Below are 11,521 nucleotides of genomic sequence, written 5' to 3'. Positions count from 1 at the left end.
AGGGGTGAGGGTCCTCTCCTTCCAGGGTCACTGTCCCTTCCACCCCTGGTGACACAGCTGGACAGTCCCACTGTCCCTTCCCTCCCAGGATGTAGATCAGTATCATGAGCCTCAGATGTGACCAGCTGGGAATAGGCCCTTACCCATTTTTGTCTCCAAACCAATGCAAATTCAGGAGGGGAAATCACCAGGACATGGGGGTGGGGGACAAATGCACCCCCTCACACCCCTCTCCAAGGCTGGGCTGGGACCAACCAGCTCTGACGCCCTTGCAGGGATCTAGACACTCATCATCCTGACAATACACCACTCGTTGGATGAGTAAGGCATCTCCCCCTCCCTTCCAAAGCTTCACCCTCCTCCACAATCCAGCACTGGGCTCTTGAATCCCACCAAACTGGGGACCGTTTTCCTGCAGTGATGGAGCCTGTGGCTCTCCCAAACCCAGTGGCAGTGAGAGCATCCTGCTGCAGCACCCGAGCTGGGAAAAAACATCCGCTTCCTCCTCCTCCAGGCAGGCACGTCCCTGCCGTAATGCGGTGGGTATTTATTATGCTGATTCCTCAGAACGCGAGGGCTTAACTGCAAATTACAATCAATAGCCCCAATCCCCTCGGGGCAAGTTCATCATTTAGCAGGCGCAACCAGAGGAATTCAAAACTATTTGCCAGCCATAAATCCTCCTCTCTGCAGCCTCCTGAGCCAGCCCTGTGCCATGCACGATGGCTGTTTGGGGTGACCCTTGTCAGCATTTGAGACAATTAAGCTGTCACTGCGGATCGTGACTCTTACATATGGCCCTAAGCAGCACTTTGGGATGTCAGGGCGGTGGGGTGAGGGGAGCTGGCTGAGGCAAACCCGCCGCAGTACCCATCTCTCATTGAATTAAATGAATGTATTTGGAGGCAGAGTCTCTTTTTATTACCTTGCAAACGATTCCTGACTAAATTAAATTATAAGAGGAGTGTTCAGCCAATCAAACCTGCTTGATTGCCTGGAACAGGCATTTTAAACAGAGCACGCCTTGGGCTGTCGCTGGTTCCAGCGCTGGCTGGAGGATGGCTGATGGGCTGCAGCGAAGCTGATCCACCCCAATCTACACCTGGAGCACTGCATGGCTGTGCACAGCCAGGGGAACAGGCCCAGGGATGGGGGAGGATGAGCACAGCTCTCTGGGAACAGCATGAATGAACTCTGAGTCGGCTGGAAGAGCAGGGGAATGGCAGGAGCACCAGCCAAGCTGCTTCTCCGAGCATCATCCAGTCAAGGCTTCCCTCATACAGCAGGGAAATGCAGAGTGCTGCTCTTCGGGGGCCAAATCCACAGCTCCTGCCTCCATCCACCCCCTACCCTCCTGAAGAGGAGAGAGCAGCCCTTTTCCAAACACACAGCAAGGAGGTTCTGAGCACATCTCCCTCCTGCAGCTTGTCCACAGAGCTAATAGTGGGTCTGGCACATCATCAAATGGTTTGGGTTGGAAGGGACCTTAAAGATCATCTCGTTCCACTCCGTGCCATGGGCAGGGACACTTTCCACTAGTCTAGTTACTTCAGCCTGGCCTTGAACACTTCCAGGGATGGAGCAGCCACAGCTTCTCTGGGCAACCTGTGCCAGTGCCTCACCACTCCCACAGCCAAGAATTTCTTCCTGATACCTAATCTCTATCTCCCCTTTCAGTTTAAAACCATTCCCCCTTGGCCTGTCACTGCATGCCCACATAAAAATTCCTTCTTCACCTTTTTTTTGTAAGCTCCCTTTAAATACTAAAATGCTGCAGATTCCATAAGCCTCAGGAGGCTCCGATACAACCCTAGCACTGCAGCAGATTCCCCTCTGCCCTTTGGACCTTGCCTTCTCAGGATTCAGAGATCTCCATGCAAAGCCACTCCTGCAAGAACTGCAACGTTTGCAGCTTTTAAGATCAGTGTAGAACAATTAGGGAAGAGCCTGGAAGAAGGAATATTGTAATTAAATGGTGCATTTTCAAATGCAGCTATAAACTTGCTGGCAAGAAAGCTCTCACTGAAAAAAAGAAGTTAGCTTCTTCTGGCTTAACTATTTTTACTTCATCCCCATTCCAATTTTAATCATGGATCAGTTCATTTAGAACAGGATAAAATTCACAATTTCCTAAATGAAGCTAATTAGACAAAGGGGTTGTAACAATGATGTGCTAAAATCAATGTGAAACCCAAACACACTGATGCAGCACCAACTATTCAAGGACAGGTTTTAGCAGGTAACACTGTACATTTCAGCCTCACCCCAAGCACTTCCCTGGCTCCCAGCACTCCCTGGGCTGAGGATGAACCCTGTCAGCAGTTCTGCCTGCCCGGCCTGGCAGGCTCCAGGGTTTGGAGGGAAAAGTCAGAAATTCAGGGACAAAATGAAACCAAAATGTCTTTGTGAGGGCAATTCTGCCTGTGTGACCTTCACAGGATATGGGAAGGGCGAGTTAATGTGCTGGAACAGCATCCCACCCAGCTCACACCGGGAAGGGGCTGCTTTTCACTGCCAGCTCAGGGATAACGTGGATAATTTGGAGCCTGTTCTCCACCCACTGCCTCCGTGGTCAGGATTTGCTTTGCACTCCAGCTGTGAACAAAGCCAGGGACAGGGAAGAGGACTCACAGAGTTCAAAGTCACCTTCTCAGCTCAGGCACTGTGTATGATACCTACTTATCTCCCCTCACCAGCCTCTTGCAGTCACTTCACCTTCTATTTCCCTCTACAACAGCATCCAGGATTCCCCAGGTGGTAGAAGGGAAAAATCAGAGTTAGAAAAGATACTAAAATCATCCACCCACTGTTCACATGAAATAGCAACTTTTTATTTTCTCAAATAAAATAATCCTTCCATTTCTGCTTGATCAGGTTGTGAGGGGTGGGGAGGAGCCCCGAGGAGGGGAGGAGCCCTGCTCAGACAGGTGTGTCACACCTGTCCTCACAGTTCTGCATCCACTTCACACCGAACCCTTTTCAATGAAAGAAAATAAAAGCTATTGGCAGCTCTTCAGCCCAGAAGGCATGAGCTGTCCTCTATCAGGCACTCTGAATTCTTTAGCAACAGTATTCAATGGAAAAGCATGATTAGAAAAATCCCAGATTTCTGATGAAAAACATCCAGACAAGCAACAACGTATAACAGAGCTGGGGTAAAACCCATGGCATGGGATGGTACCTTGAGCTCCAAAGAGCTGTGGCTGGAATTTAGGGGCATGGTTAAGAAGGAGAACCCCAGCTTGGGGACAGGACAACTCCTGTCCAAAGGAGGAGGTTTCCAAGGCAGTTCCTCAATGAGTGATATGCCAGAAATGAATCCTCACTGCAGTCTATGGCTCTGGGATTGTACCCTGCTGCAGTTTGGTCAAGTTAATCATTCCATAACAGTTTCTCATCTCTCAGTACCAGTTGGACCAGGATGTCCTGCAAACCACACTGCAGGGCTAAGGAGAGGCACGGAGTGCCAAGTTTTAATGTTAATTGAGGTGGGACTGTTATAAATCGGGGTTGTCTCAACTGCAGCAACATGTCCAGCAAGCAGGGGAGGGAGAACTTTGATTCTGTTTCTGATCAACGCTTAAATTAAGTGGATGGATAAGCAGCAAAGCATCAGCAATGTTCTCTCAGCCCAAAGCACTGGGCCAGATTTGTTCACACAAACCCAAACACTTCCCACTGGGAGGTGAACACATGGATCCATGTGCAAACCCTACAAGGGGCAGGCCACTGTGGGAACCGTGTCCTAGAAGAATTGGCTCCTTTTGAATTTTTAAGAAACACTACTTGGCCTGAAATGCTGCAAGATAGAAACCCAACTTCCCCATCCCCACCTGCAAGCACAGCAGCCTCATTTTCTGCCTTTCTTCAAGAGAAGGAGCTTCACAGAAGCTTTCTTGGCTGTGGAACATGTCTCCCTTTTCCTTTTTCCTTTTTTTTTTTCTTTTTTTTGTGTCTTTTGTTTTGTTTTTACGTGGTCAGTTCCAATTGCAGTGATTAAAGACAAGGCCAGGCACCAGCAGTTACTTCTTAACAATCTGGATGACATCTTCATGCTCCATCATATGGGTTAAACCCACTCTTTGAGGGCTGTATTTTGTGCTTGTTCCCTTTAAAGGTAAAAAAGAAAAAGGGGGGAAGCAGGGTTAGGAAAAGCCGAGTCAGAGACACCTGAGGACAGGGATCCATTACCTGTCAGACACTTACCCACACCAAGGCATATTTGAACTGGCTGGCTAAGGACCTGTGAATCCGATGGCACTGCAGGACAGACAGGTAGAAGTTGAGGTAGTTAAAGGACATCACTTTGTAAACAACTTTTTCAATATCCATGAGTTAAAAGAAAATCAAGTCTATGGGAGAAATTACAATAGTGACTTTAGGAATCAGTTAACAGCACTGGAGAGAAGACAGAACAGACACAGGAATCACCAGCCCACATAAAGCCTCATCCCACTGCTTCCATGTGCTTTTTCACTGGGATGCATTAAATAACTCTTAAACCTTTCATAGCAGCAACCTGAGGCAGATAGAATCAGTAAAGGCAACACAAGGAGAAGCCCAACTAAACACTGACATGTCCTGAGCTCTAAGAGGCACAAATCACAGCAAGCTCCAATAGGAACCTTCCTCCTGCACACAGGGAAATGAAAAAGATGCAGAAAAATTACCACATGCTCCACAGAGGCTCCTTTCCGTAGGATAATGGCATCTGTGAAGTCAGGTCTCTCTGTGGAGAAGCAGAAGGGAGGGAAGAAAAGCATTGGATTTCCATCAAGTGTGTTCTAATATGCTGACACCATCTCACATTGCCTTGTGCTTACTACTCCCAAATTCCTCCTTCCAGCTCCCACACAGAACAGGTATCCAATACTTGAAAGCATCAAATCAGCTCTCTACTACCCACACCACACAGTCAGCAGCTTCCTCACAACCCACCTGATCCAGCTCCATGCCAAATACTTGACTTAGGACAAACAAAACCACCTAAGGCAAAACATACCTGCTCAGGGAAAACCAAACCCCCCAAGATTTCAGAGCTTAACAAGCTCAGATAAAGTTCCTTAATCTCCTCACATTCACCCAAATTCAGCTGTTCACAACCAAACAGAACAAGTTATAGATGTGCCTTCACCACTGGGAGAAGCTGCAAGTGGATTATAAAGCAAAAGGAGGATCAAAGGCATTCCCGAGGGCATGGGAATCACCTACTTGCAGTAGGAACAGGAGATTTCTTCAGGGTAGTGATGGGCTGAACAGATCAGAGTGTGCAGAATAAGGGAGAAAGCTGTGAACTTGCACACTTTATTTCCTTGTACCATGCAAAGACTTAGGAAAATTCAGCTCTTGTAAAATGGCATAAGATGGTGGGATACACACATGGCAGGATCAGGTGGAACAGAAAGATGGTTAGGAAGGGTATAATTTGGAATTACATTTTCAAGCATTTTCAAGTCACTAACCCTGCTGGCAACCTGTCTGCCTTACAAGAGCAGCAGCCCTTTGTGCCTTTCAAACCTTCTGTTCAGCTCATGGTCACTTACGTCCTCGTTTCTTGGTGTAGATGCAGGTAAGTGCCAGGTATTCCCAGAGCTTCTCCAGCAAGTAGTCCAGGTTCAGTTTCATGCCACAGCTGCAAAACACCAGGAACATCTGTTTACTGCTGTTGTGATTTAGAGATCCGGAAGAACAACGTGAAATGTCTTATTAAAGTGTTGAGGAATGAGGAAAAAGTCTTTCATGAGGGCAGTAAAGGAAAAACACAAGGTGAAATGGCCTTAAGCTGAAGGAGGGCAGGTTAGGTTAGTCATCAGGAAGAAATTCCTTACTGTGAGGGTGGAGAGGCACTGACACAGGTTGCCCAGAGAAGTTGTGGACTCCCCATCCCTGGAAATGTTCCAGGCCAGGTTGGACTGGGCTTGGAGCAACCTGATCTAGTGGGAGGTGTCCCTGCCCGAGGCAGGAGGGTGGAGAGACAGGAGCTTTAAGGTCCCTTCCAATCCAAACCATTCCACGATTCTGTGAAATAAACTGGGCTTGCAGGTGGTTGAGCAGCTTTGAAGCAGCAAAGTCCCATTGGAAATATCAGCACTCCTAAGGAAACAAGCCAGACTGTCTCACTCTGACCTTCAGACAGCACAGAAAAGCCAAGCAGCCTGTCTCTCCAGGGGAAGGAAGCCTGGAAAAAGCTGCACAGCAGCTCTGCTTCTCACCCCAGCAGCCTTGGAAGAAGCCCTTTCCTGGAAGAAGCTGGGGGAAGGGGTGTGAAGTCACCACCACACCATGCAGACCAGCAGAAAAGGCAGTGTGACATCTCCTACCTGATGACAACACTGTGAGGCCTCCGAGCAAGCCGATCCACTTCCTCCATAGATATCTGGTCAATCTTGTTATAAACCTAAATCAAAGGGGAAACAACACAGCCTTTAGCAAGACAATTCAGCAACACTGTAAGACATGTACACGGAGGTGTAACAAGGTAGTTCAGCATCTCAAACCGCAAGGCAGACCCTGTCAGAGGAGAGCCAAGGCTCTCAGTAAAACAAACTGTTAAAATTCAGAAGCCTGAGCAAAAATTTTGGCCTTTTAAAATTCTCCCTTTGGGATGAACTTGGAACACATTCTCCAGTATCTTTGATTTCAAACAGACCCAGTGGCTACAAACAGAGCTGTTAAGGGACCTCTGGCACACAAGGGACCAGCAGTGAAAAGCCAAGCACGGAGCTGGCAGCAGGGGAATCGCAGGATCTGCACGTGGGAGCAAATTCCCAGCCCAGGATTGGCAGCTCCAGGGCAGCAGGCAGCCACAAGAGGGCCCAGGGAACACGTACAGCTCGGATGCATAGCCAAAGCTTATAAAAATCTTCCTGTTGAACCGTTTACCACCTCTTAAACACCAAATTGCTATTTTTTTTGCAGCCAGAAACAAGGGCATATAGCGATGCAACTAGGGGGAACGGTTTCACACTGCCAGAGGGCAGGGATAGATTAGATATTAGGAAGAAATTCCTCCCTGTGGGGGCTGCTGAGGCACTGGCACAGGTGGCCAAGAGAAGCTGTGGCTGCCTCATCCCTGGAAGTGTTCAAGGCCAGGCTGGATGGGGCTTGGAGCAATCTGGTCTAGTGGAAGGTATCTCTGCCCAAGGCAAAGGGGTGGAATGAGATAATCTTTAAGATCCCTTCCAACCCAAACCATTCCATGATTCTATGAAAATCCAGGTTTCCCTCAGCACAGCACAGAGATGTGGGATGAGACAAGAATCAGGTGTTTCCAATACTCACATAGAGGCATGGCATGTAGACCCTGTTGCCTACAATCACATCAATGAACTCATCAGGGGAACAATCCTCTCTGAACAGGACCTCAGCATTGAAGATTTCTGAGTGAACATTGTCAAGGCCCAAATCCCAACACACCACTGCCAGCCAACAGGCCGAGCTCCCCCCTGAGAGCCTGTTGTCAACCCAGCAAGCACCAAAGTGACACCAAGGCAGTCCCACAGCAGGAACCACCTGACTCATGAGCTGCTGATGGCTTAAGGGTCTCATATTTTAGGAAAGGATACTGTATTCATGGAGGATGAGCTGCACCAGCTTCTCAGAGCACTGAGTCAACGTGACAGTGGAGTTGAAGGAGATGCCTCCACCTTTCTTGGGCTGCAGGAGGCAATAAAGCAACATAAGAATGGTCTGCAAAACCCACAATCCTCCCCAGCCTCTCCAACATGAGAAGCAGCACAGGCTGAGCTCAGCTTTAAGCAGGCAGCCAGACATAAGCTGTGCTTGCAGGAGCTCAAGAAGCCTCACCTTGAAGTAGATATTTGGTTTGCTTTTGTTCAGCCTGATTCCTACAGATTCCAGTTCTTTCTCCAGCAGGGCCCTGCAAGGACACTGCACATTAGCACCTATGAGGCTGAGTGTACCATGTGACACCCAGACCTTTCCTTTTTTACTTTCATGTTGATACAGACCTGCCATAAGCTTTCATTACAACCTAAACCCCACACCTTATGCAGGATAGAGGCTGTGGCTGGTTGACATTCCCATCTCTGAATGAGAATTTCCTGTGGGAATGATCCTTCAGCTGAGAAGCCCAAGCCAGTCAGCTAGGATGCTTCTCATGCAGTTCAACCTCCCTTTCATACTCAGTAGCTGAAGTCCTCACTCCCCAGGTGCCCTCCACAACACCTCAGAGAGCCTGAACATCTTCTGGGCCCATCACCCCCATTCCAGCAGCACACACTCACCTCTGCACCTCACCCTTGGTGGCATCCAGCATCATAATAACGACATCTGCTGTCCTAGCCACCGCAATCACCTGCCGACCTCTGCCCTTCCCTGAGGAGACAGGAGGTGGATGTATATCAGCAAGAGGAACCAGCCACGAGTTCTGTGACAGATGGGGACTCCTGCCCTGTGCAGCAGCTTGGAAGCATGGAAAACAATCCTGCAGTGCTGTCCTGGCTGCAGTCAGCTGCTGGGGGCCCTTACACCAGCTCTAGGCAGCATAGACAGCTCACCCAGCCTGTGCAGAGATGTTACACTTCTGATCAAAAAGGAGAGAGATCTTATTAACCAGGCTATGTTCCTCCAAAAAGAGACCAGTAAGAGATTCTTCCAAAGCCTCCTAAGGCATTTTCTTGCACTGATCTTTGGCACTCTCTCTGATCTCTTCTCTCACTGGTCTCTGACACTCACTGCCGGGTGACCAGTAACAGGACCCAAGAGAATGGCATGGAGGTGTGTCAGAGGAGGTTTAGCTTGGGCATCAGGAAAAAGTTCTTTCCCCAGAGGGTGTTTGGGGCTCTGGAATAGCTCCCCAGGGCAGAAGTTATGGTTCCAAGCCTTGACAGAGCTCAAGGAGCATTTGGAGAATGCTCTCAGGCACAGGGTGGAATTATTGGGGTGTCCTGTGCAGAACCTGGAGTTGGCCTGGTGATCCTTCCAACTCAGGATATTCTGTGATTCTGTGATAGCTGAGAAGCTATCTTCAGACATGATCAGCCAATCAGCACAATGACTACACAGAGGGACAAAGCCAATTTCTTCCCAGATTCAGGAGTCATGGGAGGACTGGCAGGATCTCAGGGAATTAGTCAAACAAGGTTAGTGTTTAGCTGCAATTTCCCCCTCCGCCTCTCCAGTATCTTTCTTTAGATTTCCTCTGTACCAGAAAACAGATGAGGCAGATAACACTCAGGCAGGAAGGTGAGAAGTGACTGGCTTGCTTTGGCTCCCACCTCCAGAAATGCATCCTTCTGCTACATATAGTCTCCTACGTGGGCTCAGGGACAGGAATCGTGCCTCACATGGGATCAAGGACTCTGAACATTTGGAAAGCCAACGTGGGAACTCTTGGCCCAGGAAAACTGCTACGTCTGAGACACCCAGGGACACTACTGAGGGCAAACCTCTCCTTTACATCAACACAGAGATGAGCCAACCTTGTGCTGCTCCTTCGATGATTCCAGGCAGATCCAGCAGCTGGATATTGGCTCCTTTGTACTGAAAAGGAAAAAGAAGGATGGAAAGTTGAAAGCTTTGTGCAGGGCACCTGAGCTGCCTCGAAAGCCTCAAGCATGTGCTGGGGTCCAAATCCTGTGGGGAGTGAAACTGGGTGAAGCTGACAGGGCAGGGGAACTCTGCACAAAGCTGATGTCTCTGTTCTGAGGCAACTTCCAGAGGGTTTGCTACGAGCTGTGCTCAGCAGCACACACAGCTATACATTAGGTCCTGATCCGCTAAAGCATCCCATGACTGCAGCTGGACAAAGCAGCAGCAAAACAGCACTACAGTCACGTTATCCCATGCTGGTGGAATGGAAAGGAAAAACAACCCTTCCTTTCTTGGGCTAATGAGAAAGCTCTGTAATGAGCAAGTGCCATGTTTCTTACTGTGTTGGATTAGAACCAGTACCAGGGAAAAAAAAAAAAAATCAGGAGTCTCATTCCTTAGATCTGCAGGGCATTGGCTTTCCAGCTGTTGTTGCAGCAAAGCCTTCAGTAACAGTTAATGAACAACAGCAGCTCACAGCTGTGTTTGGATGTGTTATACTACTTATGTCCCTTTTCACACCAACACAGCTCCTCTCATGATTTAACTCCCCTTTCCATCCTGACCCAAACTTCCTCATTACTCTTGGACACTTTTTAGTTTGATGCCCTTTATCATTTGCTTTCCTGATGGATGCTTAGGCCACCACTAATAAAACTCCTCAAGGACAGGAGTAGCTGTACTTTGTTTCAGAATTGATCACAGTACAGATTGCCTCTTTTAAAGCTTCATTAAAAACAAATCTGTCAAGGTTTCCAGCCATCTGGTCACTGGCACCAAGAGTGATTATAAAAAATTCAGTTGAGAATTGTTGTATTGCTCCGGTCAGTCAAACAGCAGCACACAAATCCTGATCAGGCAGTCAATCCTGAAGAGTTATGGAGTTTAGGGAAGTGCTAAATCAGCATTGCAGGCTGCAGAAGACCTGATACCACCAAGCACTCAAGACCTCCTAAATTTTAAAGCAAAATCCAGCAGAGACCTTTAGATGTCTTTGCTCCCTAGTGGTAGCACAAGTGTGACTGTGCAAACACAGACTTACACAACAGTTTTCCAACCACAACTATGCCAATGGGATGAGAATCCTACTTACTTCTATGACTCCTGGGATACAGGTCAGTGTTGTGAACTCGTATGACGCAGCTTCGCTGGCGGTCGAGGTCATTAAACTCAGAAACGTGGACTGAAAGGCAAGAGATGAGCATCACCCGAGACAGGCAAGCGAAGTGCTCAACAAAACAAGCAACAAGTGCTCCTCGGCCTGCAAGAGTCATGTTGTGGCTGTTCCAGGCACAGGGACTGAAGTGGTGGCACTGTCACTGAACAGCAGTAAATCCTGTGCTCTCACCTCTGTCCTCAGCAGTGCTGTGCCTGGGCAAGACCACCTTTCAGGCTCTTACCACAGAGCACTGCAGATCATACAATATCCTGAGTTGGAAGAGACCCATTAGGATCATCAAAGTCCAACTCCTTGCCCTGCACAGGACAGACCAAGAATCAAACCACATGATTCTCCACACAGATGAGAGTGTTTCCATAGCTCTAACTTCCAGCTCTCGCTGTACAAAAACCTTCTGTGAACTCTTGGCAAGAAGGTGAAAGATGAGGAGAAGGTGGCTATCAGGTTGCCCAGGGAAGCTGTGGCTGCCTCATCCCTGGAAGTGTTCCAGGCCAGGTAGGATGGGGCTTGGAGCAGCCTGGGCTGGTGGGAGGTGTCCCTGCCCACCCAGGGGGTGGGACTGGGTGGGATTAAGGTCCTTCCAACCCAACCCATTCCATGTTCTGCAAAGCCAAGCCATTAATCCCCTGTGGATTCTCCCCAGCAATCCTCGCTTCTGGAGAGCTGTCCTGGGTACACACAACCTGTACAAACTGGGCCCCGACGCAGTCAAGAGGAAGATCAAGAAGATCATTGTGCACCCCAAGTTCAGGAGGGAAACCTTCGAGAACGACCTGGCAATGTTCGAGG

At 48.7% G+C, this 11,521-nt stretch overlaps 1 protein-coding gene across 1 annotated transcript in view; it reads right to left on the bottom strand.

Moving 5' to 3' along the window:
• Positions 1–3,952: 3,952 nt before the first annotated feature.
• Positions 3,953–11,521, bottom strand: part of DRG2 (developmentally regulated GTP binding protein 2) — a gene marked incomplete at its 5' end in the record, with an annotated part of 8,593 nt that continues 1,024 nt past the window's right edge. Inside the window, 11 exons of the mRNA XM_009069317.1 lie at positions 3,953–4,109; positions 4,207–4,260; positions 4,671–4,729; positions 5,544–5,632; positions 6,321–6,397; positions 7,282–7,379; positions 7,566–7,656; positions 7,807–7,879; positions 8,247–8,337; positions 9,444–9,504; positions 10,646–10,735. Of these exons, the coding sequence (XP_009067565.1) occupies positions 4,023–4,109; positions 4,207–4,260; positions 4,671–4,729; positions 5,544–5,632; positions 6,321–6,397; positions 7,282–7,379; positions 7,566–7,656; positions 7,807–7,879; positions 8,247–8,337; positions 9,444–9,504; positions 10,646–10,735 (870 nt within the window). The remainder of the gene's footprint in view (positions 4,110–4,206; positions 4,261–4,670; positions 4,730–5,543; positions 5,633–6,320; positions 6,398–7,281; positions 7,380–7,565; positions 7,657–7,806; positions 7,880–8,246; positions 8,338–9,443; positions 9,505–10,645; positions 10,736–11,521) is intronic.

Source organism: Acanthisitta chloris, unplaced genomic scaffold (genome assembly GCF_000695815.1).
Source record: "Acanthisitta chloris isolate BGI_N310 unplaced genomic scaffold, ASM69581v1 scaffold28912, whole genome shotgun sequence".
NCBI classification, from domain to species: domain Eukaryota; kingdom Metazoa; phylum Chordata; class Aves; order Passeriformes; family Acanthisittidae; genus Acanthisitta; species Acanthisitta chloris.
Note: the sequence above shows the minus strand (reverse complement) of the source record. Positions and strands in the feature narration are given on the sequence as shown.